A 26,677-nucleotide genomic window follows, 5' to 3' on the forward strand; every position below is an offset into this window, starting at 1 on the left:
AACAGTGTCCCCAGTGTCAAACTCGGATTTCCATGACAAAAGCCCGAGTTCTTAGATCATTGAACTTGCCCAGAAGTCTTTGTGCCACTTGTTTTTTTATAAATCGGGTACAAAAACAGCCAATGAGAGATGGACAGTTTTTTGGGGAGGGTGGGATACCAAGTAATTAAGTTACGTTGCACCAGCCATGATGTACAACTGCATCCTGAACAAACGTGTTACTTCAGCTTAAAATGATTTTGACTTTGAACCAAGCACTCATTTGGTGTGGATAATGATGTGGACTATTGGACTTCTCATTAATGCTATATGAATACTTTGTGTCATTCAAACGTGTATCAGTATACAAATGGACGGTCTGCTGCGTTAATAAGGCAAGGTTTAGGCCTGTTCAGGACTTAGCTGTACATTGGGTGTGTCTCTGACTCACAGGAACAGGAACACACAGAGACAGAGGTATGAGCACATACTGGGTAGGGTTGCTATGCAGAAGATTCATACAAAATGTAGCCTGTAGGCATGTATCTAAGCACAGCACCATATAACAGTATTTAACCATCACAACAGGGAATTAGGGAGAGAAAGTGAGAAAGACCAGTACAAATGTAAGTACTGACATAACAGAGGAGATCGAGAAGGGACATAGTGCGATAAAGGCTGTTTTCACACAAGCAGAAACGATGATGTACATACTGACTCTCATCCTGTTCTGAGGTTTTTTCCCAGTTCACCAGTCTCATCTGGTTCTGGTGATAGGAATCATCTTGGGGAGCTGAGTTAGTGGGATTGGAGGCGATCCAGAAGAACGTGCCAGTGGCTCGGAACCACGGCATTCAGACATCTTCAATATGCATATTTGACATTACTGACAGACAAGAAAAACACCCATCACGCCTGGCAAGTGGAAAAACACTTAAAGGAGACCGAGACGATATTCACAAGAAAAAGTTACCATGTCTCATGTTTGGTCTGAAATGCTGAGGGAACCTTGGGTATTTCTCCTTTCCTTCCTGACCACGAGTAAGGGAATTCTCATGCACTTGCACTAAAATGTTCTGTACACAACAGCCTAAGGAGGTTACACATCAAGACAAACCAGCCATGTAACAACCAAGCAATTTTACAAGCAATCAAAGCTAAATGGTGATATAGATCCGTCGTTGGTACGCTGATCCTAGATATCTGCCTAAAGACTCAATCAAAATGACAGATAGATATCACACACTCAAACAACTCCTACTGGGAACTTTGAACTCAAGTGGTGCTTCAAAAGGCCACATGTTGGGGGAGATATACAGAGGTAGAATAAAGGGAAGATAGGAAGACATGGAGGGTGTAAATCACATCCTCAGCTGGAGAACACATGCAAGAACAAAGTACCCAGAAATGGAGGGAGGAAGGAAGAAGGGGGAGGGGAAACAGAAGTGGGTAGTGTATAGAAGGGAGGGGAGGGGGGGATAGTCAGAAATTCCTCTGTCCAGATTCAGGCCACTGGCCGCAGTCAATAGACTTAGAAAACAAGACAAAACCATCCCTTCATTTCCTGGACAAAATTCTATTCAGAGAACAATTTGAAAATAATTGTACGAGGAGACCACTTTCATTTTGTGTTTTTATAGAAAACAGTTTGGATTAAACCCAAGACCACACAGATTCAAAAGGTAGTATGATGCTTGATTTATTTACCTTACAATCATTAGCTATAGATATGTACATTTGTGTAAAAAAAACAAAAAAAGCTAACCAAACCAGTTTGAACAGGCCATTAACATTTTTATGAAGAAACACTGATGCAAATGTACATAGTATTCATCCTCAGCCTTAAAACTATAGACAATATAAAACATACAGCCCAGGAAACAGCACAGATACACCATATACAGTGCCTAAAAATTATATTGTAGACTCCCCTGATAATACAAATATATATTGTACAATAACAGGCAGACTGATACTGGAACAAACCACTTTCCTGGAGGATTTAACAAACTAACTGTTCAAGGTTCAGACATGAGCCTAGTAACCAATGCCATAACTGACTTACTTTTGTAGCTAAGATGGTTTTCCCAATGGATAGACTTCAGATAAGAAACAATGTCTAGCTGATAAACACAGACAACTCAATGAATAACTTCAACTGGGTGTGGACTACATCTGGGTAAAGGAGGCAGCAGAGAAGCAGAGGTCTTTGTGTGGCTATAAAAATGTTCATGTGACGTCCATATTGTCTTTAGATTTAGTCTCTTCTTGGCATTACTAATACAGTCACACAGCTATATGAAACACTGGCACTGGTCTCTCCAACACATGGACTCCATGGGAACAGAATTCCTGGCCAAGCCGGTTCACTGCTTGGCTTTCTTCAGGATGGTGCCAACAGCAGAGATGACCGTGGTCTTGGTTCCACTGGCAGTGGTCGTCACGGAAACGACCCCTGGAAGGGTTGCCGTGGTAGTGAGCAGGGCGGGTTGGGCCAGGGTCACTGGCACTGCAGAGTCCCACTTACTCTTCCTCTTCTGAGCCTCTGAGGAAGACAAATTGTGAATAGGTGAGAAAAGAAAACCTGATATATTCTTACTCTATTTCAGGCAGGTTATGAACTAAAATCAGACATTATAACGTCTTTAGAATCTCTCTGCCATTGATTGTACAAGTTTTGATAGCAGTCCATCGGATAATTTGCAAGACATAGCTGTGTATTATGTATATTGGATCCTGTAGTAGTAGTATTAGTTGTATGATACAGTCTATTCGGTCCTGTAGTAGTAGCAGTATTAGTACCTTTGGAATTATTCAGACCCCTTAATTTCCTTCATATTTTGTTGTGTTATAGATTGAATGTATAACTGATTACATTTGCTTTGGCCCAAAATCTACACTCAATTCCCCATTATAACAAAACAGGTATACAAATGGGTGCCAATTTATTGAAAGTAAAAAGAAAATCTCATGCATATAATTATTCAGACCCTATATTTTCTAGATGAACCTTTGACAGTAATAACAGCTTTGAGTCTTCTTTGGTTTGCCTCTTCCCAATTTTGTGCATTCTTCCTGGCTGATCCTCTCGAGCTCTGTCAGACTGGATTGGGGGCTTCAGTGAAAAATAATCTTCAGGTCTCCCCAACAATGTTCAATGGGGTTAATGTCCAGGCTTTGGCTTGGTCAATGAAGTATGTTCAAAGACTTGTACCAAAGTCACTCCAGCAGTGTCTTGGCAGTGTGCTTTGGGTCACTGCCATGCTGAAAGATGAATATTTGCCCCTGTCTGAGGTTCTGTGCCCATTTTCTTCAAGGACCTCTCTGTATTTTGCTCCGTTCATCCTCCCCTGACCAGGCTCCTTGTCACAAAAAAGCATCCCAATCGCAAGATGCTCCCATATCCCCCTTTCACTGTGGCATTCAGGTCTACTGGTTCCATTTTTGGTCTCATCATACCAGAGAATCATTTTCATCATGCTCTCCATCATTTAAGCGTGTTCTGACAAACTCCAGGTGGCATTTCTTATGCCTTTTACTCAGGAGTAGCTTCCACCCAGCTATTCTACCATGAAGGCCTGATAGATGTTCTCCCATCTCTGTAGAGAAACTCTGAAGCGCTACTCGAGTGGCCATTGGCATTTTCTTCGCCTAACTGATCAAGGCCAGTGGTGCCCGGCTCATTTGTTTGGCCGGAAGACCAGTTCTAAGAAGAGTCTAGTTGGTTTCAAACATACCACAATCACTTTGCCCCTGGGAATTTTAAAATCTTCAACAATTTCCCCCAGATCTATACCTTGACACAACCTCTCAGAAGTCTACAGAGAGTTTCTTGGAATTCATGGCTTGTGTTCCTTTCTAAATCTTTCCTCAGGTGGACTCCAATCAAGTCCCAAAGACATCAAGCATAATCAAAGGACAATACATTTCAGTGTCATGACAAAAGGGTGTGAATACTTAGGAATGTGAAATATTTAAAGTTGTTCATTTTAAATGATTTGGCAAAAATTTATAAAATAGTTTTTTTGCTGTGTCATTATGGAGTATTGTGTGTAGATGGAAGGGACAATTTCTTAATTATTAAATCAGTCAAAATGTGGAGTCTGAGTATTATACGGGCTATTCTTCTGATGCCACTGTATGTACCTGTGGTGGTGGCAGTGTTGGTGGTGGGAGCTGCTGTATTGGTTGGGTTGGTTCCCTTCTTAGTGCCGGTCACAAACTCAATCTAGGAGGGGAGAAAAGGAAACATGGGATCAGGCATACTGCAGAGGGAGTGGAACAGGGTTGTGACGACATTCGATAGGGATTAGGCTAAATCATTTGGCCTCTTAAAATGGTGAAAGATGGAGACTGAAGTGCCCTCACTATGGCTGGTATAACAACAAAGGTGTAAGGAGACTGGGAGATGCACGATAAAATGCTGTCCAGGTAGTGTATATTTTTAAAGAATGCTTTGTGGGCAGCATTTAAAGAGACCATGGTATAGGTTTGTTAAGAGAGGGGGGTTTAAAAACATGCATATTGTAATTCAGGTTACCTCAGGTCCCCTCTTCAAGTCAATAAAAACGCCTGTGTCCCTCACCTTCGTCCTGTCCTTCTTGGCTTTCTCCAGTTTATCCATTTCTACCTTCTGAGCTTTGGCTGCAGTGGAAAGGGAAGGAAAAGTCTTCAGTACCGGCTAACCCAACATGGCAGATGAGGACAATCAGCTTTTGCCACAAGCAAAGAATACATACGACTTCCTTACCAAGTGCCTCATAGTAGGACTCCTCTGACCAGCCATGAGGATCAAACATGTCTTTGGGATAGTTGGTTCCCAGCTCATCTATGCCGCAGAACTGGATGAGTTTCTCATAAATACTGCAAAGACAACAGTCAACTGATACATCTGGGAAAAGCACCGGTATATCAGATAATTATATAAGCCATCCCAATGTGTGTACCTAGGATTCCTGAACTCCTTCTTCTTCTGAATGTGGTTGTTTGTGTCAAAGTCTCCATGTAGATTCTTTTCATATAGCTTCTGTATCTTCTCCTTTTGACAGAAAACAATTGTATCTGGTAAATATTAGTCCAAGAGTCAAATCCACATCAGTATACAGTTGTTTTTACCACACACACAGTTTGTCTGGTGTACTGTGCATACATCACAATGGGTAGACATTGTAGTAAATACAATTGGAATTAAACTTGCAACCATTGGCCTTCATAGCAACCAACATTATGAACACTTATTGCCTGGTCAACTGGGAATTGAAGTGAGCTAGCTTAGCTACTTCAATGCTACATTGTGATAATCAAAGCACAACACGGCAGCTGTACTCGGTAGGGGCAGCAGCTAGGGTATTTACACCAGTCCTGACCCATATGACTGACTGGGCTCTGAATGGAGACATTGTGTGTCTGCAGTTTCTGATACCTCAGGGCAATATTTGGCAACTAGGCTCCAGGGAGCCAAATCTGTCAACTGGAGCCAGGGGTTAAATTAGCTTAAAAAAAGGGAAGTGGAATGGCACATTGAATAAAACATTATTTGCTTCATTTAACCATATTATGTCATTTAATTACAAGACTGAAAGACAGACAGAACAACATAATGTTAAAAACTAAGACAAATAAACGCTATATGCAGGGGAATAGGCATTAAACATCAAATGACAATACTATGAAACAAAGATTTCTGATGGATTCAGATGGTGAACTAAACACAGCAACTGGATTTGTTTTTATTAGAAAGTGTGAGGTGTGATGAAAGCCTTATGCTTAAAGTTATTTAGCAAGCGGCTCTAATAGGACAAGGAAACGGTTTAAACTTTCTTTGGAGACGTTACATAATGACGGGTGTTGCAATAATGCACTGACCACAACCTGTTTACTCGTGTGTGTGTGTGTGTGTGTGTGTGTGTGTGTGTGTGTGTGTGTGTGTGTATGCGCGCATGTCTATATCTCTTAACTAGCCTAAGGTGAGGGACATTCAGGCAGTGATTCATTATTATTGATTCAACTGGTAGAGCGGTGTTAGGCATGTGAGGCTCCCTGAAGCAGCATGAAGTGCTGAGCTGTTCCATCAGTGGACCACACCCTCAGCTACCTCAACATGATGATGTGCTGAGCTGTTCCGTCAGTGGACCACACCCTCAGCCCCCTCAACATGATGAAGTGCTGAGCTGTTCCGTCAGTGGACCACACCCTCAGCCCCCTCAACATGATGAAGTGCTGAGCTGTTCCGTCAGTGGACCACACCCTCAGCTCCCTCAACATGATGAAGTGCTGAGCTGTTCAGTCAGTGGACCACACCCTCAGCCCCCTCAACATGATGAAGTGCTGAGCTGTTCAGTCAGTCAACCACACCCTCAGCTCCCTCAACGTGAATTCCATATTTCTCCAAATACAGTTAGGGTTAGGAGAGGAGACCTTGACCCTAGATCTGTGCATGAGGCCTTATCAACCCAGAATTTAACATTTTATAGGAGGAAACCCTTTCAGGAGTGACCGACCTGAGCCTGTGTCCAGAGGGGAGTGACATACAGCTGAACACAGTTGTTGTTATTCTCCTACTAGAGGGCTGAGCTATGCAGTAGTGAGGAACATTCTTGAACATTTACCAAAAACTGCAAAAGGCTGCTGGATGCTGAAATGTAACAGAGCTCAGGAATTGGGAGGAGGGACCATGATCACCTGGAAACCAGTATTTCACTACCACCCATTAACTCTTACACCCCATCAAGATCTTAGTATTACTTTATCACTTGTGTACCAAAGGCAATAAATCAGCTGTCAAATTAATAATGGTCAAGTGTGTATTAGTTGTGTTCCAGGGAAACTCAGGTGAATAGCACATGTAGGTAGGGAGATAAGTAGGTGTGTGTGCGCTATTCACATCCGCATGCAGGCACGCACATGCACACACCTGGCAATGTGAGGCTCTTTGGCCAGTTCTCACTCGCACAAAAGACTATTTTAGGTGTTTGATTAGAATTAGGTTTAGGGGTTAAAGTGAGGTCAATATTTAGGGTTACGATTCAGGTTGTTGAGTTTAAGTTCGTTTTCTGTCCTGAAAAAGTGCACAGAAGTACAGGACATCAAGCACACGGGCATACCTGTAGGTGACTGGAGCAGCGTCCAGGCGGTTCCGGAGGGATCCGGATCTTGTCAGGTGACATGTTCCTCACTTTCTCTGAGAACAGAGCTGACAGAGAGAAACAACCAATCAGAGGAGCAGACAGACAGACAAACAAAAAGCCAACGACTTCTTGATGTTTACAGGTGAGCCCATAAAGCATGTTTCCGAAGTGAGCGAGTGTTGACACCACATGTCTAAGGCATTCGTAAGCTGACTGCGGATCTGCGTGCGTGTGGCTGTGCACGTCTATGCCTCTGTGCTCATGTGGTGTTCGGCAGCATCTGGTCCTGGTATGAGACTGCACCCATGCCCAGTCAGGGAGGGTCTGTTGGGGCTTGTGTAGAGAGGAGGCTACTCTCCTCTCACCTCTTCCCTCCTTCACCTCCCTACTCTCCTAAACTCTTTGTTTTTCTGACTCCAGGCCAGGCATTCTTTGGTGTCAGTCTGGGGCCTCACCAGTGGAGAGGTTATACAGTCACTCAGCACTGTCAAGCTAAAACAGGCTTTAACATGGTACTCATGATAGTCTCAAACATTCAAAAGGCCCGGTCTACAGACACTTTCACAGGTTTAGTTCCAACACATTTTCCCCCAGTGAGTTGTTGTAATTAATGTTGAATCTATTGGCCTCAACAAAATGCCAGGTTGGCACACCATTCCAGCTTTGATGGCAAACCAAACGATCATTCTGGGTCTTCAAGGTAGTTCAAGTTGTTCGTAGTAATATTAATGACAAATTATTAAATAAAACAAAAATTGATGTAACAGCTTGAACATTTTTAAGAATATCGGTTTACGGTCTTTTGTCCTTAACTCAGGCCAATCCCCATCGCTTACACTACCAGAACTTGCCCCCTGCTGGCCTTGCCCCCAGCTTCCGGTCTTTCCTCACACACTGTCTTCCCTTTAACACCATATCTTACTTCAAGGTGTTAAAACTGCTAAACCACCAGCCAAAACCAAATCAAGCGCTCTACTTACACACTGCCACCATTCTTTGAAACTGCACCATTGTTTGGAACACTCATTTGATTGTTGAGTTCTATAGGTCGGGCTGAGTAGTAGCCGAAGCACAGTAGTAGCCTGTACACTGCAACCTAATCAATTTACTTGAAAGGAAACGTCACTGTTTAACTATACAGAAAATATGAGAAAAAAAAACATGAGTCTTGCCCTTCTAGTAACGAGGAATCAGAAGCAGCCACCATTTCACAACCTCAAAAGGACTAGCTAGTGAGCAAGAGTTTTATTGCAGACATCTGGGGTCCTTGAGAACGATTTACAGACAGACACGTTTCAGCTAGTTATAACTAGATAGGTAATATTCTTGTTTGAAAAAAGCATCTGGACGCAGTGCCAGATTTCTGTTTCACTGCCAGTTGCTGATCTCTTATTATTTGTGGATTTGTCTGAGACATTAGAGGAACTGGAGGAGAACAGCAGTACACACCATCCACTCTGGCAGTACTGAACCTGCCTGAGCTGGTATGTGGTCTTGACCTCAATGTCTCAGTATGAGTAACCATAGCAACAGACATAGCAACCAATTTGAGCAGGGCAAAAGGCTGAGCAGTGGCCATTCGGTAGCTACTTTGCATCTCTAAACTCAACATTTCATTGATAAAAACACATTCTTTTCAGATCTCTAAAGTGTTTGGCAAACTGGTAAAATAGCAGTTGTTTGTAATAAATTCACAGAAAACATTAGTAGGGCCGTTATAGCTTCACTGTAATTTTGGTAACCACTGCATTGTAACCACTGAATGACTGAGGACATCTAGCAGTGAAAATAAGTTAATTTGTAGTCCTCAAAATAAGACTATAGTCCCAATAGTTTCACACTGAGTCACAAGACATTTTCATTCTACATTTCACACCATGCGACCAAGTGTTTCCCAAAAATCTACAAATAAAAGATCTTAAATCACAGAAGTTATAGCCCTTTCAGAGCTGGAAACTCAAATTACAAATAATTCAAATATTTTAAGTGTGGCTGCTTTGCAAGCCACCCCACCACATAAGCACAAAGCTACCCAAACACCTAGGAACAGTAGAAGATAACATGACCAGGCAAGTCAGAGGAGTCACAGCTCTAGCATGTGTTGCTTTAGTTTACATGAACATAGCCGACAGGAGGTAGTAGGTGTGTGTAGCAACAGGCACATCTCTGAATCACATCTCTAAACCTGTGGTTCTCAACCAGCCTCTGGATGCTGGTTCTTATTCAAGCCCTCTAATCAGGACTGATTCCGACCTGGGAACCCAGATGAATGCAATTAGCAGGTTTACGAATCCCTAAAGAACTCCCAGTGAAATAAATCTTTACTTGAAAAAGAAAACTTCCTGAGTGTGGTTCAGTCTGGTTTCAAGGTGGGGCTTAAGAAAAGCATTCTTCATCAAAAAATATCTGTTTTCCTCAAAACCACATATTTTGGCACCCCTAGGATATACCCATTAATATCCATTTTGGTCATCAGAGTCATTTGGAACTCCTAAGCAATTATCCCTGACTGATAAAATGGTGTCATGCTCAACTCCTTGATGAAAAATGTTGTAAAATATGTAATTGCAATAAAAAGCTGCAAAGTGGTGAGAAACCTCAGGAAAAGGACAAGTGTATTTTGCACACACACATTAAGCTGGATAGTTTGAGAGGTAAAATAAAATCCAAGGATTCCAAAAGGAGAATTGCTTAAGTTTGTTGAATTTTACAATCACCAAGTCTCCAAAAATACAATACGCCAACAAGCTACTTGAAAGTCTTTCCAGAAAACAAGCCTCTACTCTCAACAAGACATTCATGCCAGCACCTGAAGGTAGCTAAAGAATCACCAGGTGTCTTGGGGAGTACAAGCTTTCCTCTGGCAATATGTCCAGTCTGCTGTCTATTCATTGGCCAATAATTATGGAAAAAAACTGTATACTGACATAGCCTCTTGTTACTCAGACTAGACACTATCATGCGTCCCTCAGTCAGCCATAATTATACCTTCTACAAAATGGTAATTTGGCAATGATATGCACAGACAGTTACATAGGTACATGTTCATTTACAAGATAAGGCCCAGCTTGAAAGACAGATCGGAGTTCATTCTCTAGATAAAAAGGTAAAAAAAATAAAGAATACAAACTTAAAAACAAGTAACATTAATTATGGTCTAGTCCAGAGTATATACTGTATATTGAGTAGAAATAAGACCTGTCACTGTGAGGCTCATTTAACTGCCAGCCAGCCAATTAAACTCCCACCAGAGAACAGACAAAGCCCATCTTCATGCTACTGGCTGTGCTGGCACAGCAGGAGACCTTTAGAAGAGAACTATGACCTTTGGCTTTAGCAGCAGACAGCCCAGTGGACCAAACAACAGACTGGGCCCAGGGATGGAATGTATAATGACAGTATTGGGTCACAATGAGTCACAGAAAAGACATTGTACAGTGGCGATATTCTACAAAATCTTTTGTCTGTTGCCCAGTCGGCATTGTCACTTTACACTTGGAATGTTTTTGCACCGAAAAGTGGTGGGGTTGTACGGATCACAGATGACAATCCATTTCCACATTAGCTAGCTATTATTGTTGTCGTCGCTGCTACAGAGTGGCTGCCATGCTAGGGATGTGTTATCGTATTGATATTGGGTGGAGTTTCAAAACAACTGTGGATGAGTCACTCCAGTATGGGAGTCAGGTTAAAAGAGGAGTTCATCCATTCATTGCACTGCCTGTTATCGCAGTTCATACAACAAACGGTTTGTGTACATTGTTAAATTACAGAGAAAGTCGGTCGTCACATTTCACATGGTAACGAGAGATGTATTTCGACAGTGTCTCTACGCCTATCTTAACGGAACACGTTACCAAGTCATTGGATCAGAATCTGAATGATGCTTCAACTGCCATCAGTCCCATCCAACTTATCCAGAATGCTGCAGCCCAAGTCCTCCACTGGCTGCCAGTTGAAGCTCACATCTACAGTCCTCGTCTGTGGAGTAGAAACAGCCCTCCATATCTTCAGGCAACAGTCAAATCCCCACAAAAGACCATTGTTTTGCCACCTCTGTTGTCTTCGCTGTTCCACCGTAACGAGGAGGGGGGGGGGGAGGGGGGTCAGTGCCCACTCAGCCCGGCCAAGGCTCCATGTCCCGCCATCCTGACGGCAGAAGGAGATTTTCACTAGATGCTAGGACAGCCCTGTCCCTGAAAATCCTACACTTCTCAGACTCTTTCAAACCACTACTAAATGATGGACCGTGCACTACTAGGATGAACACCTCAGGTCCACGCACACTGGTCAGTCCACCTCAGGTCCATGACCACTCCAGCAGTATTCACAGCTGGAGTGGTCATGGTTTCGCTGGTTCGTTTGGTGGCCAGCAACACTCATTTGGTTTGGATTCTGTAGTTCACAGCATCTAAACAACTAAGAACAATGAATGAAAGGAAAAAAAATAAGAACAAACGAACCATCTGTCCAAAGGCAGCCTAATAATCACTTTAGGCTGACCCAAGATGTCAAGGAAGACCTGGATGCCCGAATTCTCATTCGGATTTAGGAACAAATGAAAATGGGCCAATGATGCACCATGGATGCAGGTTTCAGCACGGTTACATTACTTGGTCCTTCGAGCCGGATTCCAATATCTCCGTTCCTCTGGTCCAGGGTAGGGGGATTGAAACCGGGCACGGGGGATACAAGATATCCTGAAAGAAAGTCCTGCACCGCGCCTGGGGCGAGTCTTACCAGTGTTTAAAAAAGGGTGTTAGTTGTGGGATGATCCGAAACTGACCAAGCAGACGTCTATAGAAAAACTAGTCCATCCTGGGAAGGACAATACCCCACTCAGATGTAATATCTATTCCCAGTGCTCCTCCACAACTTAGACTACAGGACAGGGAGCAGAACCAAGAGGATTCACTCCAGCTAGATTGTCTGTAACTTGGGGACAGGGGTGAGCGAGTTTAGGCCAGCAACATAGGAGCGGTAAAACATTTGGGAAGGAAGAGGAAAGAGTGGTGCCAATGCCAGAGCTAGGGGGCGAAGTGTTCCAGGCGCCCATGATTGCACGACACCTGTCAAGAGTCGTTGACAAGACCCATTAGATTTGTTGACCCCATTACAAGGAAGGAAGTGACAGCATCTATTCTAATATCATCCCAGTGTCCTGTGAACCTGTTGGGTAGCGAGTTAATGCAGAAATTAGGCATAGGAGTTATCCCAGTTAATGACGGCATGGAGGCAGTGAGAAACAGAGGAAGTGAATCTTGTGGTTTTGGGGGAAGGCACCCCCACATATTGGTACAGCTTAGATCTGACAACCACAGGTCCAGGAGCAATAGTTACAGAACTGATAGAAAAGAGACCAGAACATTTAAACTGTACTATGTATTACAGACATACTCCAGGACGCTGTCCCAGATTTGAAGAACAAATGGAAAAATTAAAATGACATATCTTAACCTTTACAGACTTATTTTGGAATAAGTAAGGTTTCTGAGGGGCGCTAGTCAGTTTGACTCTGGAACAGCAAGCCCTATAGCGAGGAAACACTGGCCCTCATGTCTCCGTTAGTAAGCCCAAGACAGCAAAGGGGCAGGATGGGGGTTATTTTGTTTCCGAAGCTGTTAGGCAGAACGACTGGCAAGACTTAGGCAGATACCAAATTAAGGTCTTCTCAACCAAACTGAACTGGAGAACTACAGTGACTCCAAACACACATCTTGCGGTGAAGTCTGAATGACAGTGATACCGTTTTGCAACCTTCCCATGCAGTAGAGAGTGTTTAACGGGACTGAAGGAGGAAGATTCTTTAAAAGATACCACAGACTTTGTGGTCAAAGGGAGTAGCAGATGTGGGATCGAAAAGGACTACTACCAGTTTCAGGAACCCCTAAATCGTCATATAGACCATACCAGAGACAATATTTACATTACCGTTGAACAGGAGTTAACTTAAGAACGATTAAAAGAAATGCAAACAAATGCTCCTAGGGTAGAACAAAATAAATGGGAAACCAAGGGAGCAACTAAAAGACGATTCCCTGTGGAAATGACCTGAATGAAAAGACATCTTACCCAAATCGTTGTACAGATATGTTGCATTGTTTACACACGGAGCAAGCCATGTGTCAACGGGGGGTGTATGATATGGTGAACAAGGTTTTCACCATATATGGGCTGATAACTTACCTAAAAGAAATAATAATTGGGCTACATGTGAAGTCTGCACAAAACAGAACCACCAGGGGCAAATAAAACAAGAACTGGGAAAATTTTCAACCTCAGAATACCCTTTTCAGAATATAGAAATTGATCTTATAGAATTATCCTTATGTGAGTGAAATAAATGGTGCTTAACAGTAAGACACTTTCACCAAATGGGTATTCAAGTATTCCCAACGAGAAACGCTGACGCAATTTGTGTCGCTAAAGCCTTGTGTAGAGAAGTTATTCCCAGATACAGAATCCCAGAAAGAATTTATTCAGATAATGGGGCACATTGTAAATAAGGTCATAACAAAATTAGTGGAAAATAGCACTCAAAACTCATTGTTCCTACCACCCTCAATTAGCAGGATTAATTGAAAGAACAAATGGAACAATAAAGAATAGATTAAGAAAAGCATGCGCAGAAACGGGAAGGAATTGGGTACAATGCCTTTCATTGGTAATCCTAGCCTTACATATTACTCCAAGCTAGAGAGGAATATCACCATTTGAAAACATTTATGGAAGACCTTATATAATACCATCCCTAACGCCTTTTAGGAATGATACGAATTAAGCAGAGGGGACACTAGCAGAAAGTGAGAAATGTACTAACTAAAAAAGTTGCAGCTCCGCAAGACAGTGACCAGACAATTCAATTCCACGGAGTACAGCCTGGTGATTGGGTCCTCAACAAGGTGATTAAGAAAAAGAACTGGAAGACACCAACATGGGAGGGAACATATCAGGTGCTGTTAACAACTCCTTTTGCAGTAAGAATCAAAGAGAGCTACGTGGGTACACATCACCCACTGTAAAAAGAGCTAAGAGAGGGAGAAAAGACAAACTATCTAAGTAAAGAGGCCAGAACCGTCCTCAGATCCTGGGACTATGAGAACTCCTGTTACTGTGTTACCAGGGACAGGATTAATCAATGAAGAACCGACAAATGAAGTTGTAAAAATAATAGAGCTTAAGTACCTTCATGAAACAAAAGTGGAAACAGGATACTCATTTGTGGTTAGACAGGATACAATACACTGCCTGAACTGTTGTCAAGGAAGAATGGTATGCATGTGGCTTGGGAAAACCTCAATTGGGAACTATACCGTTTCCATTAGACACCATTAACTCACTGAATGGAACAGCTTGCATGATAGTTATATCAGGGCAAAACAAAAACCAACCAACGGTAGTTGTGTCGACTAGCATTATATATATATATATATCCACCCGTAACATCTGTATTTAGACCCCCAACATTCGAAGACATGCTGCTAGCTGAAAAAGGAGGGGTTTGTGTGATGTTTGGATCTGTGTGGTACTTTTATCCCAAATAATACAGCTCCAGACGGATCAGTTACCAAGGCACTTGTTGGCGAACGAGATGGCTGAGAATTCTGGAGTGGATACAACTCTACCTGGTTGGATGGATTCTCTGTTTAGGAGATGGAAAGCCATTATCAAAGCGGTTATGACTACTGTTTTAATATCAAATTGCACTATTAGCATTGTGTGGATGTTGTATTATACCATGTGTCAGAGGTTTGGCCTCGAAAGCAATTGAGAAGTCTGTTTCTGTCCAAATGTTTCAGTTATCAGGAAATTCATATGTATCCTGATCCCGAACAATACTACCCACCTGATCTTACTAACGAACCTAGAAGTAGTTTTGGCAGAGACGTTCATTTACCATTAAGATTCTTAAGAAGAATGATCAATACATTGAAAATCCTAACCACAAGTGATGTAATTGTGAAAATATTTTATGGGGATTCATGTTGAATAATGATAAATGATACACAAGGGGAAATGTTGGATAAAATTGTAATATAGTATGCATTTATCAATATTACTAAAGAATTGTGCTTACATGACTCAACTTTAACCTCTGTGAGGAGCTTAATGTCACCCATTTATAAGGCTTGTGCAAGAACTGACATTTACTCAATGCTGAGGTTTCCTATTATTTGCTTGCTTTAAGCAAAAACGTTATTAAGAGTAGAAATGAACAGATTAACTGTCTGATGAACTTTCTAGAATAATAGAGCTGTGTCTCCTGTGTTCGATGTATGTTGTCAAGTAGAAAAAGGGCAGAAAAAGGGCAACCCCAGGTGTCACATTAAAACAGTCTCAGCACATGTGTAACAAATATGAAGGGAGAGAAATAGGACAGGGCGAGACAAGGATTCAGATGTCTACTGACAAGTATAAAATGTATGCGTTTTTCCAATTGTATCAGAGCTCCCCGAATAAACGCTTAAGACCAGTTGGCCGTTTCCAGGGGGTTCCTTTGATTTACAACTAATAAGTCAGAACCTTACAACCTCTGACAAGTGATTTTGAAACTGACAATAACCAGGGCAGTAAATATAATTGGCTACTTGTTTTATAACATCCCATTCACCCTATATGACCTATCAAAGGAGCATGTATCAGTAAGAGCCACTCCCTGTTCTGCTCCCATCTTCCCAGGGCTTAACACCCACACCTTCAACCAGCTAACGTTACACCAACACCCAGCACTCCTTTACCTTCCAGGGAAGACATACGGTGACTACGCCCCGACCATTTCCTGTGAAACACCACCCAAATGACGCTGCCTTGAAGACCAACAAAGACCACTGGGGTACTGCCCACATACTAATTTCAGCAATTAGAAATGCATTCCAAATGAGTCCGAGTGTCTACGGCATTGCGGCAATTTAAATATTGCAAGCCAAGTTCCGCAGTGTATTGTGTGCGCACGTGCGTGTGTGTGCGCGTGTGCGTGTGTGTGTGTGTACACTCACCAACCAGCTCGTTGGGGTCCCTCCTTTCTGCCTCAGAGATTTCCTGAAATACATGGTAAAATTAAGTACAGGATCCTGAATCAGTTGGAGGGAGCTGAGCCCAATGGTTGTCATAGCAGGGGACCAAGAGGACACAATCATTCAGTTCTGGAGAAGAGGGAACTTGAATGGGTACAATGGTAGTTGGCTGCCTAAACACCAGCATTTCTGCTAATCATCAACTACAACTACTGATATGAAACATGAGTAGTGCATTATAGGTCCTGTCTGTATAACAGGAAACAAGGGGCTACAGGATATTTAATAAAGCGTTTGATGACATTTTTGTGAAAGCAGGGGCTTGGTGAGGTGGGTAGATCTGAACTGCCTTTAAAATATCTGGCCCATCTTCGGCCAGAACTTTGGGCATAATAGAGGAACAGTGCTCCTATTCACAGGCACAAGCGGGCGGGCGCGCACGTACACACACACACACACACACACACACACACAAACAGTCACCTAGCAACTGCACTGACACATCCAAGAATTGTCTTGAAGAGGGCTGAGGGCCAAACTAAGCAGAGTACCAAAAGAGGTAGACTTCCAAACCCCAATAACATGGCACGCTCACCCAGAGAGGGAACTACAGCTACAGAACACGAGAGCAGCCAAATTATAATATTCTGAGTTACTCTGGGTTCTTTATGCGCAAAACACTGGTCAAGTGGGTAGAGAGGTCAAGACACAAACACTAGACAATCAAGTTAATAAAGTGCAGGCATTTGTTCAGCAACTGCATTTGTTAAGGTTTTTTTTTTCAAGTTGGTGGCAGTAGTGGTAGTAGTAGTCTACACCCACACTTCTAAAGACAGCCAGCCAGAATAGAAGCATCCCAACCTAGGAGTAAACACCAAACTATTCTGAATGTACATGACATTTTCCCATGGGGTGTTCCAACAAACACAGCCTAAAATGTCATTAAGTACTCAAAACCATAGGCTCTCAGCAGCAACATAATCTAAGCATCATTGACATTATCGCACCCTTGTTTTGACATGATTGGCTAAAACTTAATTTACAGTGCCTGATAATACATCACTCCCAGTGTAATGCTGATGCCTTGTGGGTTGATAGAAATACTTTTAACATCTCCAAGGCGTTACAGGAATGGATCATCTCCAAAAATGGAATAAATTACTGCGCCTAAACTACACACAAGTACTTTCTATAACTCATTTTGTTTTAAGGCACCAGAAAGAAAAATATTTCATCCAATTCAGCATGAATGAGATAGTGGTGGAGAGATAAATCTTGCTTGTGCAACTACTAAGCTATCACTCACTAGTTTGCTAAGACTTGAAGAGTGAAGGAACGGCTAAGCACTTACATCCCTTGGATTAACAGCAAGCAATGTTCCACTTTCACATGAACTCGCCCCAGAGGGAGGTGTTTTTAAATGCAATGGCATTTGTGTTCCCTTGCCTTTGCAAAAGTGAAGCACTTGAAATAAATACATACATTTTTATTCATATTAAACCATTTATGAATGAAAACAATTAGGGAGATATCCAAGTTTCAACAGTAATATTAGTGCAAAACTATGTTAATGCTTTGAATAATATCTGTATTCAAGGTATAAAAGGAAAGACAAATCGGTTTTTGCTAGTTGTTGTGTTCAGTTGGGCCAATTTTAGCAAATAAACATGTCTATCATTATGAATGCTTGAAAGTTTGCAAATATATGCTGTATGGCTAAATAAAGAACACAGGAGTGGCAGACAGCCGGGTTGCTTAAGCATATCAGCAGAAGCTGAAAGGTTTCTAAGAAGAATCTGAGCAATTAACATTACGGGACATTCCCTGAAATGTTGCTGGTTGGAAAACATGGGTCAAGGTGTTCTTTTTCACCTTGACCCTTGAAGTTGACCACCCCCCCCAGGCCCTGTGTATCAACCCTATTGCTACTTGCACCTTGGGGTTTCAGGCTGGGTGTTTGTAAAAGCATTTTGTGACAACTGCTGATGTAAAAGGGGCTTCAGAAAATACATTAGATTGTATAGTTTGTTTTCATTGGCAAAACGTATCTCCATAATTTCAGCTGTTGAAGACTACTAAAAGTCTGATCATGAAAAACCACATATAATCACAAACAAAATGCATAAAAATTATTGACAGAGCAGCTGTGTGATTCTCGTTAGGACATGAAATGCAGTGAGATATCAGTAAAGCTACACTAGTTTTATCTCAACTCTAACAAGGTAATGAACTCAAATAGTGATCACACTTATTACTGGAGCTGATCCTTTAACAATAATGGCTACATTTAAAGTGTATGCAAATGCTGTTGTTTTTTTTAATCAAATTACTGGAAATAATGAAAGTTAACAGCCAGACATGATATGACAGACCAACAGCACCACCTTGTGGCAACATCCCAGAGGCTAACAATTGTTGCTTGGCTCCCCACAGACATTGGAACTCATTCACCAACCATTCGTAAGAAGAAATACCTTCTTAAAATACACTTATGTAGTTTCCACAACGATTCTGACATTCACCAATGTTTTGTTATTTGGGATTTGTTCTTAGGGAAGAACAGGATCTATGCACACTCAAGAACAAACTTACAATTGAGTGCTGACATGTTTGTGCCAAATAGTTCTGCGTTTTCCAAAATTCTACAGTTTCAATTCTAAGCTATTTCAAGGAACAACGTTTGTTTTTCTTAAATATGTGAATGACATTGATACAATAACTATCAATATAGGTGTTGATAACAGAATTTTTTGGCAAGTGAAAAAACGAGAGAATCGTAGAAACCCCTCTTTTACTGCGCAAGGTGTTGTGGTCTATATTACCCCAAAAAGTATGCACGGACGCATACTTCAAAAATCCATCAGAAATAGTAGTAATTTCTATGTGCACACAGCCCAGTAGTCTAATGCCCTTTTATGGGGATTGGTTGGGGGTTTACCTATGCTAATTAGGAACAACTGGCGCTCGCTTTCAATTTACGAGGACAATGGGATTCATGATTATAAGAACGTAAGTGGGAACAATTATGCGGTTTAAGAACACTTCATGAATCTGACATAGACTTCTCTTAGGACCATTCTCAAGAACAAATTTAAGATTTTTTTTTATTGATGAATATTGATGAATGAGGCCCAATTAATGTTATTAGGGGAGGTCAAAATACCTTATAACGATCGGTGACTCCCCCCTCATCAGATTCTTCCATGTCCTATAAAGACAAAAATGCAAGTGGTTAACATCGCTGAGAGACCGCAAAGCGGAGAAACCCCTAGCATGGAACTGTGGAAAAAGACTGGTTACGTTGGAAGAGCAGCAAAACAACTGACCGAGTTAGGGGAGCTCTCCCCACTGTCCTCATCACCAGATTCCTTGTCATCGCCATCCTCAATCCGGCTAATGTCATCCTCTCCATAAGCAGCCGACACCAAACCTACTCCATGGCCCTCTGGAAAAGGTTAAACAGAAAGCTTGGTTATCAGGTTGGATACTTGGCAGCCTGTTGGCGGTATAATAGCAAGTTAGATATTCCTTGGACATTTTATTGATATCAGAATTTCATACAGGGAGCACTTTGTTAAAACTTTACCAGTAGTTCAGTGGGTTGTTGCCTTTGATTATGGTTTTAAAAATTTACATTTCAAAAATCTAAATAAAAGTATTCATTTCTAGGAATTTCCAAAAGCACTCAAAATATATTAAGATTCAAGAGTCTATTTTAATTGAATATTTTCCTCTGAATAATTGTTCCAAACATATTATTCACCTTGTCTGCTGCAGAGGAACTCAAAATAGCATTAAAGATGCATTTCTGTGACTATAACGATTCACACAATGTATGCTTTTAATCTAAGTGGAGTCCATAGAGATTATACATGTGCCTTTGTTGACAAGAAACGTTTTTGACGACCCCTGGTGCGTGCACAATGTCGCTCGCTAGAGTTACAAAGAGGCACTCTCATTTCCAACGAGAAACAGCGAATCACGGCGATAGCGGGAGTAGATGTGTTCAACTTGATGCTCATTTTCAGCGAGCGGGCAGAGACCGAGTTCGGCGACTACCAATGGCAGGCCAGATGTTCTATGCATCTTGAAGTCCCTTCTCTTTTCTACTCGCTAGCTAAAATAAATTGACGAGAGAGAAACTTATAATTGCTCTGTCCGTTTTCCCCACCATTTCTGATGCCTTTCTGGCTTCATGCAGAGATATAATTCTAAAAAACGGATTAATGGACGTTTTCGGAGATCGTTAGTATCACGGGTGAGAGATACATGCATAACTTAAAATGAAGTGAATTGCTATTTTAATTTTGACAAATCATTGACTTGATATCGTAGTAATACATTTTTTGTAGAGTCACGCAAATACTGATTACTATTTGAAGAGACATATGTTTCTCCTATAGGCCTACCTGTTGACTGGTTGTTGCTGGCATGAATTAGGAAAAGCGGGCAGTGTGTAAACTAGTTTCGGCGCAGCGACTAAAATATTAAAGAACATTATGATGACAACACAATATCTTTAATTAATTTAAAAAGGGAGTAACAACACGTCACTTAAATACAAACTTTGAGTAGAGGAAATCATATCCTCATGAAATTAAGTGAGTTGGGCAACGACAGTGTAACACCAATACTATCGTTTTAATTGGGGGAAATTATCGGCGATATTAAAGGTAAAGTAAATATTTTCTCAATAGTAAAACACTGTCAGGGATTCAGATATGAACTACGGTACTCCTCCTGTACGAACGTAACGATCCCGCAGACCAGCTGGTGATGCATGTTATTGACAAACTCGTAGCCCAGCCACAACGTAATGCTAACGTTGACGTCAATTGCAAACTAGCTAGTATTATATATTACTTATACGGCGAACACTTGTTTTAAATGACGATGATGAATTCGTGGATGTTTACCATGCTCAGGGATAGTAAGTCGTTACAACTTTGCCGATTAAGTTATTCAACACCAAGCAATTGACTAGCTAGTTATCCGGCCAGCATTGGCAGCAACAACATGGTTGGGGAAAGTACACCTCCGTTATAACAGATATTGGGGCAAAATCCCAATTTACAGTCATTATTAGTATTTAAGCATTTTTTTCTACCTGTTTCTTGAGTCTCTGTTTCAGAATCTGGCTCTGAATCGTCTCCATAGTCCGCCAAACAAGAGAGGAGTGCACTCTTCTTACCGCTCGCCATTTCTCCGGTCGCACAACAGCTACGTCACCTTTAGCTTAGTCTTTGTAATGCGCATGCGTATTCAGAGCCCTGGGCAATGTTGCCAAGTCTACTTACAATGCACGTCTTTGGGCTTTTTTTTGTAAGTCGCTTGAAATTATCACTAGTCGCGGGTTGCAGTTTTTTGGGCTTGTTTTAAAAGGTTTGGTGCCTTGTTAGGAAAATCTGACAAGTGACTTCGTTTTTGTACATTTATCGTCGCTACTTTCCCCTTAATGCATTGATTGACACTGTCTGCTCACATCCTCACAATAATATATGTGCTGTAGTGTAATTCGCTCTACGACAAATCCCCACGTGGATCTTTCCTGCCCCCACCTCCCTCCCATTGGGGAAAAAAAAAAAGTTTGAATTCCAAGCGATGTTACAATTTCAACGTTTATTTGTCAAATGTACCGAGCAACACAGCGTCATCCTGAACAATTAAATTGTGACATGGCACCCGACACCTCCGTAGTGAGAGTTAAGAAGAATGCATAAGGAAAAATATAGCCAGACAAAAAATAAAGCAGCACTATACATAACACTTCACACTAGCAGCAGTTTAAAAGAGTATACTGTAAACTAGCAGCAATCTTAGCCAATTATTGATTATAGATATGACAAGTAAGGCAGTAATGTACATAATATAAACTTGCAGCAATTTGGTAGAATTTTTGAATGTTATATATGAGTGTAATAAGCTAATGAATGGTTACATAGCACACTACAACTACATAGTGAGAATTAAGAGCAAAAATATATCAAGAAGAGAAAGCAAGAATATTCATAACACTGTACACTAGCAGCAGTTTAGAAAGAGTACTGTAAACTAGTAGCAATATTGGTGGTGGTATGAAATCATGGATAAGCCTATGGCAAGTATGGCAATAATATACATAACAATAAAACTATTGTTAACTAGCGTAGGATGGGGAGTATGAACAGTATGGTCAAAGTACTGAGTATTATAGACACTTAGTACAGCAGTTATGATGAGTCATCATTCATGACATTTGATGGCATAGCACTAGATACATGACCACAAACGATGCCACCAACAAAGTAGACTCATTAATTGACTGTAACATGCTATAACAGTATTGGGCTTGTTTTTGAAGCTGCAGTTGCTTGTTTGACTCGCGAGAGTTGGCAACACTGCCCCTGGGAAACATGACGACTATGTTTCAGACAATTAAAATAATGGCAGATTAACTATTCTATAAATCAAATTGCATTATGAAAAAGCAGATGAGGGAGTTACCAGCAGTAAGTGCAATGTCTTTACATAGAATAGGGTCGATCCATGAATCCAACCTTGAAGAACACACCCGTAGAAATTGCCATTATTAGATTTTGCATGGAAATACTAGTTTTCAAAACGCAAATGTCCTCTGTCCTCTGAAAACCCAATATTACAGTGTTTATTGTTAAGGATCGGAAGTTTGGTATAGTCAACAGCTTTAGTCAAATCAATCAACAACAGCACAATACGGCTTTTGTCAGATATTATTTAATTTAGAACTTTTCGAAATGCTGAGATGGCCCATCCAAATGACACATTAACTGTTTGTTGACTCGGCATTCAATAACATTAGACAGGTAGGGCAGGACTGATAGGCCTATAAAAGCGGTTTGTAATAATAGGTTCAAAAATAGTCGATACTGGGCCCCCTGGGGGTACCCGGCCTGTCCATGGGGGACCGATGCAGACGGTTGCAACAGTAGGCATAGAATGATAATGAGATTTTTTAAATAGTTATATAAAAAGGTTCAAGGCTTTTTATTGAGCACATTCATTAAAAGTATAATCAAACATTATATCTTCTTGCTGAAATGAATTAATTAACATTATTTATTTTACATTGTCTTTTCTTTTGGTTGGGTGTGTCAGGTTTCAGTCATCATGGCTGCATTTCAACCAAATTTAATTAATGAAGCTGCTTGATGTGCATCTTGTTATACTTACAGTATGTGAATCAGTGAACATATGTTAATATTTCATTCAGTATTTAATTAATGTTCTAAACAAAAAGTCAAATCCAGAATCGGTTTCTGTTTCACAACTAACCTCCTTCTCCCATGCTACAAAAAAAACCTGACCATCCAACCAGTCCTAGCCTCTAAATTGTGCCAACACAATTTAGAGGCTCAGAGCTAAATGTTACAAATTGCCTAAGCTTCTACTTGAAAACAACATCTTCTAAGCACCATATCTATCTGTGTATACTGTATCTATCACCTTAAATAGTGAGCACCTTTGGACCTCATCCATCTGTACTTACTGTATGTTTTCATCTCTTCTTATGGTACAATTTATTAATTTGTTCTATTAATTGTTTTTATGGGTAACTGAATGTTATCTGCTATGTTATGCCTTTGGCTGTCTGGTCATTGTAAATGAGAATTTGTTTTTGATTGGTTTGCCTGTAAAGCTGAAAAATAATGGGGTCTCACAAAAATGCGTGTTTTTGGGGGTAGTCAAGGAATCACATAACATCGAAATGGCCAACAGATTGGGGGTATTGGGGGTCACCCGTTTCTCTAAAGCACACCATTCTTCATCCTCCTTTTTCCTCCCTTTGGTGAGCAGCAACAGCCATATATCAGAGCAAAGACCACCAGAGCCAGGATCATCAGCAGGAAGAGCCCTATGACCACGGCCCCCCCCAGTGCCCAGGGTTCCATCTGCAGGCGCTGCACAGTCCACTGGACCCAATCCTCTGTTGTCCCATCCAGACCAGGATGCTCTGGAACCTTTGCTAGAACACTGTAGAAGATTGATAGGTCAGTGTTTAGAGGTCAGAAGGTTTGAGTGAAGCACAGAGATGTTTCAGTCAGACTGTCTCCGGTGATATGATCCAGGCCAGGGAAACAGCCGTTTGTTTTTTCTTCTTCAAATCTACAGTGCAACCAGTGAAACTGCTTTGTGAGTCCACTGTTGCTTACTTTCTTTCACATTGTAACATGCTGGCAGTATGGCTACAACCTACACAAGAAAAGCATGGTTTTCCACTATGTTACAGATTTTTCAATGAGTGACTCACCTTTCCACAGACATCTATTAACGTTCTCAGTAAAGCTTACGATGTATACAGGGAATCGGACATGTAGGCCTCTGTTAATTATTTATTATACGGTCCTGTCCTTCATCTGGTTCAAGAAGTCCACTTCCAATTCCCGAAATCCCTTAAGCCTTGCTGTCTTGTGAGGTAAGCACTTTCACACAATCCAAAAGCTATGTTTTACCTTATTCCTTAAGTCTAGGCAGTGTTCATTGCCTAGCTCCTTCACAGCTGAGGGGTTTTAATACAGTGTAGGATGAAGAATAGAAAGGTAGAGCTGGGTTAATGTTTACTCATTATGTTGACTATCGGAGGTTAGACAGAGACTGTGCTGCCAGGCCTGATAAGGTGTACTCTACTGTAAGTGAATTATGCACTGCGTTTCTAAGTTGCGTATCAAGTGAACATAACAAGGGGGTTAGAACTAAGGTGTGGTCTTTGTTGTTTTATAGATAGTCATTCCAGGTATAGGAGTGGGATTTGTTTCAACAGTTGCCAATCAATGATAAATAATAAGAATGATGACAATATACTTTTCGTTAATTCATTAATGTACAATGTTTTATTTCCACTTAAACATTAAGTAAAGCTAAACTTGTAAACACATTGTTCTTGTGATAACTACAAATTAATATAATCCAAAAAACTGTTTTTTTTATTCCAAACAAATTATGTACAATCACAGATGATTTGGTATCAGATAAACTACATATAGCCACAATTTACCATCTATAAAGCAACAGGTAATAGTATGTCTACAATGCTACATCAATACTGTACTACATGGTTTGCTTTGGCATGTTGTACCAATAGTGTTTGATCCTTGCACCAGCAGAGGGCACTCTCTGACTGCCAGTCAGAGATTTATGGGCGGACAACTTGGATGGAATGCGTTTTAACCTTGATATTGCTTATGTGGGCTACAGTGGTCGCCTTTGTAGGACTTCCAATTGGTTAAGGATCATGTGATTTCATCTGCATCATATGTAGGTCAGTCAATGAAAAATACTTGTAATTCAGTGATTTAGAAAACATTTGCAACTTCAAAATGGAGCTTCGGGCTCAATGGCACTGCCAATGGCTGCTAACATGCAGCATAATGGGAGCAGTTTAGGGATGATCTCTTTATGCAACTCTGTGGTCGGTTCCCTTTTCACCAGAAAAGGCAGTCACACAAAAACGACAAGAACATTTTGGAACTTCAACACTTTTCCCATGCAGCTCAGGGAGAATAAAAAAACCTAAGTTGTAGAAGAACAAGATGTAAAACTGAGGGAATTTCATACACATCCTTCTATGTAAAAAACACTACATAAAACATAAAGGGTCTTTCAGGTGGAAATCACATGAGGAAACCGGTGAAACGCCTTGCCCTCAGACAGCCTGTAAGGGCTGGACCCGGGTGACCTGGTATTTAAGCTTTCCACAGCAACAGCAGGGAATGCAGGATAGCAACATCATGAACAGGAAAGTGGCTGGAAGGAGAGAGAGACATTTGCGTTTATGACCTTATTATGTAAACAGAGACTAACCTGTTGCTCTGCTGAAAACATACTGAAATGTTGCATGGTACGTTTAATAACTAATTACATTCATGTTGTTGCAATCACTGGAATTTGACTCATTTGGTCATACCCAGTTGGAATGGAAACTATCAACGATATTGAATCTTTCTGCTTATTATTATATGATAATTTTTGCAATTCAGTGTGACTATGGACGATTGCATGCTCATATTTCAGTGACTCAAAACATAACAACAATATTATTGGATCTCTCTTAAGACACTAAAGCCAAAAGTCTACCATTGACATATGGTAGGCTGGGTGCTGATGATTCCAGCATATTGCCATTTCCTCCTTTCAGATAACCAGAGGTGGTACAGAGTAGAGGCCATAAACTTGGCATGTGCCTTGACTCACAGATGAAGAGGATGATGATGAAGAAGGCCCCAAGCTCCAGTGAGTTTGCCTGAGGAAGATTCTGTAGTTTAGACCACACCTTATTCAGGATGTCCAACACCTCCTGCTTCACCTCCATTTTCTCCTGATCAGGTCAGATGCAAATGTTAACTTACTCCACTGTATCTGAGAAAAGGGTATAGAGTGGATGGAATTACAGGGTTTGTGATGCTTTTCTTGAACATATACAATTCTGGTTACACAAACATAGAGACACAATTTAAACATGTTATTTGAATCTACCAATCACCTTAAAGTCTCGGATTCATACCAGTGAAAGGTTATGAATAGCTAGAAACCTTGTGTACCGGA

The 26,677-nt window shown here is 41.1% G+C and overlaps 1 protein-coding gene and 1 long non-coding RNA gene across 3 annotated transcripts; both read right to left on the reverse strand.

The window, feature by feature from the left end:
• Positions 1–1,598: 1,598 nt before the first annotated feature.
• On the reverse strand, positions 1,599–21,365 carry sap30bp (SAP30 binding protein). Of its 2 annotated transcripts, none has more exons than XM_010891885.4 (10): positions 21,228–21,365; positions 19,447–19,565; positions 19,284–19,328; positions 16,103–16,145; positions 7,083–7,171; positions 4,926–5,017; positions 4,730–4,842; positions 4,520–4,623; positions 4,126–4,207; positions 1,599–2,524 (listed from the first exon to the last, which is right to left on the reverse strand). In XM_010891885.4, the coding sequence occupies exons 1-10, from the start codon at positions 21,319–21,321 to the stop codon at positions 2,346–2,348; spliced, it is 960 nt and encodes a 319-aa protein (XP_010890187.1). In that variant the 5' UTR covers positions 21,322–21,365; the 3' UTR covers positions 1,599–2,345. The 2 variants fall into 2 exon arrangements, with proteins under 2 accessions (XP_010890187.1, XP_010890188.1); XM_010891886.4 differs by having other exon boundaries at positions 4,565–4,623; positions 21,228–21,361.
• Positions 21,366–23,630: 2,265 nt separating this feature from the next.
• LOC109615784 lies at positions 23,631–24,816 on the reverse strand. Its single transcript, XR_002196775.2, has 2 exons — positions 24,387–24,816; positions 23,631–24,109 (listed from the first exon to the last, which is right to left on the reverse strand). It is a non-coding gene; the product is annotated as an uncharacterized LOC109615784 (long non-coding RNA).
• Positions 24,817–26,677: the final 1,861 nt, after the last annotated feature.

This window comes from Esox lucius, chromosome 5 (assembly GCF_011004845.1).
Source record: "Esox lucius isolate fEsoLuc1 chromosome 5, fEsoLuc1.pri, whole genome shotgun sequence".
NCBI classification, from domain to species: Eukaryota; Metazoa; Chordata; class Actinopteri; order Esociformes; family Esocidae; genus Esox; species Esox lucius.

Excerpts from the sequence above, each read along its gene's own strand:
- sap30bp (XM_010891885.4), bottom strand. The coding sequence starts at position 21,321 with ATGGCGAGCGGTAAGAAGAGTGCACTCCTCTCTTGTTTGGCGGACTAT. Across the intron at positions 7,172-16,102 it reads GGACCCCAACGAGCTGGTTG|CTCTGTTCTCAGAGAAAGTG; the intron begins GTGAGTGTACAC and ends TCTCTCTGTCAG. Across the intron at positions 4,624-4,729 it reads GTCCTACTATGAGGCACTTG|CCAAAGCTCAGAAGGTAGAA; the intron begins GTAAGGAAGTCG and ends TTTCCACTGCAG.